The following is a 4,253-nucleotide window of genomic DNA, read 5'->3' as shown; positions in this document are numbered from 1 at the left end:
TACCCGACGGGGACGGGAATGAGATAAAAATCTATACCCGACGGGTATGGAAACAGGGACGAGGATGAGTTTAACTCGCAGAGACAGAGACGGGTATCATGAAACCCGTACCCGACCCGCCCCGTTGCCATCCCTACTAACAGCTGACAACCATTGCAATCAAGCTTCAATCATCATTAATTCATTATACACATCTTTACCTCACCTGTCACACAAATATACCATTTTCTAAATGGACATTCTTACCAAGAGAGTTGGGTCAACACTGCAATTTTTATTATAGAAAAAAGGAAAAAGTTAGAATTAAAAAGTAAAATGTCAACATGAACCAAGTAAAGTTTTATTTATTTCCAATAAAAATATCCGCAACCGCAACCATAGTACTAAAATTAAATCCACCTCAGAAACAGAATCTTCTCCAATAAATATAGTGAAAATATTTAAAATACAGAGATATGTATTATTATTATTATTTTATAAGCATGCAAATTGCAAATTGCAAACTGTGTGTAACTCTTGCTTTGACATTGCTTTCGTATTCTTTTGACGAGCTTTTTGTGCCACTCTCTAGAAGAAAAACGATATAGCAGAGAAACTCGAATATTCATTCAAGAATTCCCTCGTATATATACGAGACGTAAACCACCGCCATAAAGACTCAACAACAACCTTCAAAAAAAAGAAGAAGAAAAAAAACTCAAATTCTCTCTCTACTATTATGCCACAGGTCGATTTGGAAACGCTCGTTTCAGCCTGCGCCGGAGCTTCCTCCGACCGGAAAGTCGCCTGCGAGCCTCCTCCCGACGACCATCCGGACTCGCCGCCGGCCTCCTTCTGGCTCTCCGGCGACGCCGAGTACGACTGGTGGGACCGCAACGCCGTCTACGAGCGAAACGAATCCACCAAAGGAAACTCAATTTCCTCCTCTGTAAACCCTAACTCCAACTCCAACTCCAACTCGCAGCGATTCTCGAAGAATCTGAAATCCAAAGCTGCGATAATCGGCTTGCCGAAGCCGCAGAAGACTTCCTTCGCCGACGCCAAGAGCCGCCGCTGCCACCGCCCGGGAAACGCCAGGCTCTTCCCCAAGCGGAGCGCGTCCGCCGGCGGAAAATCGGAATCCTCCGTCATCGAACCTTCCTCGCCGAAGGTCTCCTGCATAGGGAGAGTGAGATCGAAGCGCGACCGGAACCGGAGGCTGAGAAACCGCCAGCGATCCGTCTCCTCCACCGTAACCGCCGCCTCCGCCCCCGCCGCCTCCGCCGCCGCCGTCACGAGGCAAAAGTCGTCGCGCAGCCAGAGGAAGAAGACCGGCTTCTTCGAAAGCGTTCGCGCTATTTTCCGGTCCGGCCGAAGAGGAAAGCCGGTTCAGAAGGCCGATCTTCCGGCCGCGGACTCGTCGTCGAAGAAGAAAAGAAGTTCCGGCCAACAAGCGCGAGGAAGCGCGGCGAGCCGAAACGACGCGTCGTTCGAAGAACCGGTTTCGAGTGCGGCGCCCGGTTTGGGTGCCATGAACCGGTTCGCGTCCGGGAGAAGAACCGAGGCGTGGGGAGTTGGTGAATCCGAAATCCACGTGGCGCAATAGGATTCGTTTTGACGTGCCGTACAAATTATGTGACGGCGTCAGTGGGGCCCAACGTTTTGAATAGGTTTGGGAAGTGTGACGTGGCACGTTGAATAACGGCTATTGGTGGCTATATGTAACTGTAGTACTCTAGTGTATGTAGGTTGATAAACGTAGTTTTCTTTTGAAGCGTGGTGAAGTTTGGTGCCCCCTTTTTTTTTGTCTCTTTCTGTTTCCGCCATAACGACACCGTTTTGTAAATACCATTCATGTGAATGTGATGTACTGCTTTAGTCCTTTCAGGCTTCAGCAGCCGCTGATTTTGTCACTACTTTCTTTTTCCTTTTATTAAATTTAAATCTTATAAGAAAGAAGACCCATTATAAGGGAAAAAAAAAGAGTAAACACACGCTACACAAGGAATTTAATATGTAATCGGATGACTCATTTAATACCTTATTAATTGATTTGACTAAAAGAAAGCTATGCTCTCATGTTTATTAATGAAAAGATTCGTTTTTCATTAAATTTCTTATCAATATTTAAGTTTTTATTGAAAATTTTAAAAGAATTTAATTTCCAATGCGTGGTGAGTATTCTAATTTTTATATTCTAAGTCAAAACTCATTTATATATATATATATTTTTTTAAATCATTATAAAAGTAAATAAAATTAAGAACCGAAGATTGAGTTTTATTCAATAAGTATAACATTTATATTTCACAATAACGTGTACTAGAATTTTGTTGAAGTTTAATATGTGGATTAATTTTTTAATTTTTTTTTCAATTTTTAGTTTTAGTTTTTAAAACAAGTTTTATTAGTTTCAGTCTTTGATGAAATTTTTTGTATGAACACAAATTTTTATGTTAGGAACCAATGTATTAGTGAAAGCAAAAATTAAAAGACTAAAAGTGAAAATTAACAAAAAATTTAGAAATTAAAATTGATAAAAAATAAAAAGAATTATTCAGTGACTAAAAATAAAAATTAACAAAAAATTGAAAGATTACATATATATACATAATATTTATAAAAATATTTACATATATATATATATATATATATATATATATTTTGCACCACCTACATTTTTAAGAATAAATAAAATGAATATAGTTAAAAATATAAAACAAGCTTTTCATGGAAAATTAGGTTAATGTAAATATCAATTTTTATATATTAAACACAAATCTTTATTTTATATAAGAATGATTTTAAGAAACTTTTTTTTAATAAAAGGATTCATAGGATTTTTTTAAATTTTTTTTATCTAATTCGATTACTATTTATTATAATTATTCTTGAATAAAATTATTTGTCATAAATCTAAAATATTATTTATATATTTTAAAATATTTATTTAATATTTATATAAATTTTATATATAATTTATATATTTAAACATAATATTTATTTATATTTAATTTATTGTAAATTTTAATTATATATAATAAACATATTTGTGTATTACACGAACTAAAATGTTATTTATGAAAAAATCTCATACTTACTCTCATATTCGTAGTATTCTTTAAAGAATTCATGACTATTTATTATGCCATCAATTATATCGTGAAATGTAAGAATTTTGTGACAATCAATTTAATTTTTTTAATGATTAATTCACTAAAAGATCCTAATAGTAAAAATTTGGTTGATGAGTTTTTTTTTTTTTAAAAATAAATATGAATAAAAATAATATTATATATAATAAAAATTTTATTAGTGTTTTTTATTAACAAAAACATTTGCGATCGATGTCTCACTTTTATTAAAGTAAATTATTTTTTCTATACCAAGTCTAACTCATTTGGTTGGTGTGTCCTACTCGTAAGTTGTTATAAATTTTTTTGACACCTAATTCAATCTTTGTGTGTATCAAACAAAATTGCTGATTTCAAATCATAAATGAGAAGTAAAACTTTTCAAATAGCTAAAGTTTTAAATTCCACACTACTACTAAATATTATATATTTTTTGTTTTAACAAATGCTTTTAAAACTCCACTAAACAGAACCTTATTAAATAATTTACATGTTGAAAACCCTAATTAATGCATAATGGATATGATTCAAAGTTCTATCAAACTTCAATTCAGAGTACTATTTCGAAGGTCAACTCACTTGCCACAACAAATTTCATGGCTTGAAATGTATGTTTAATTTCTTTTCCCCCTTTTATACATGTTTCGGGGAATTTTTCATATTTCACAAACTCAAATTTGAAGCTCCAAACATGATTTCACGAAAACTATCACAGTACAGGAGTACTTGAACCACTACAATATACCAAAACTCTTCGCAAGATCAAGTACACATTCATGCATGTAACTAAAACAAATAAGTTTTTATGTGTTGGGAGAATCGTGTTGGGGGGAATTTTAGATTCTTGACGCCATTGATTATATGAATTTGGATTAAAAATCAAAGATAGACGTCAAAAGTTGCACCATGTTTCATCCTTTTATATACATATAATATAAATGGTGCGACTTGGAAAAGTTGCACTTTAGAAGTTGGACCTCTAACTTTATCACACCACCGATACCAATAATTTATACCATATAATTTTCCTAGTCGTGGCGTTGATTAGGTTATAAGTTGATAGTAGAATTATTATACAATGTGAATGTCAAGAAAAACGGGGTTGGCGGCTAACCATGTTGAATTCGGTGCCATTTTGTC

The 4,253-nt window shown here is 34.2% G+C and overlaps 1 protein-coding gene across 1 annotated transcript; it reads left to right on the top strand.

Moving 5' to 3' along the window:
- Nucleotides 1-535: 535 nt before the first annotated feature.
- On the top strand, nucleotides 536-1,895 carry LOC109816340 (uncharacterized). Its single transcript, XM_020381319.3, has one exon. The coding sequence runs from the start codon at nucleotides 719-721 to the stop codon at nucleotides 1,583-1,585; it is 867 nt and encodes a 288-aa protein (XP_020236908.1). The 5' UTR covers nucleotides 536-718; the 3' UTR covers nucleotides 1,586-1,895.
- Nucleotides 1,896-4,253: the final 2,358 nt, after the last annotated feature.

The sequence above is a fragment of the Cajanus cajan genome, chromosome 7, assembly GCF_000230855.2.
Source record: "Cajanus cajan strain Asha chromosome 7, NIPB_CcT2T_4, whole genome shotgun sequence".
Classification (NCBI taxonomy): domain Eukaryota; kingdom Viridiplantae; phylum Streptophyta; class Magnoliopsida; order Fabales; family Fabaceae; genus Cajanus; species Cajanus cajan.
This window is presented reverse-complemented; position numbering and strand designations above follow the sequence as displayed.

Excerpts from the sequence above, each read along its gene's own strand:
- LOC109816340 (XM_020381319.3), top strand. The coding sequence starts at position 719 with ATGCCACAGGTCGATTTGGAAACGCTCGTTTCAGCCTGCGCCGGAGCT.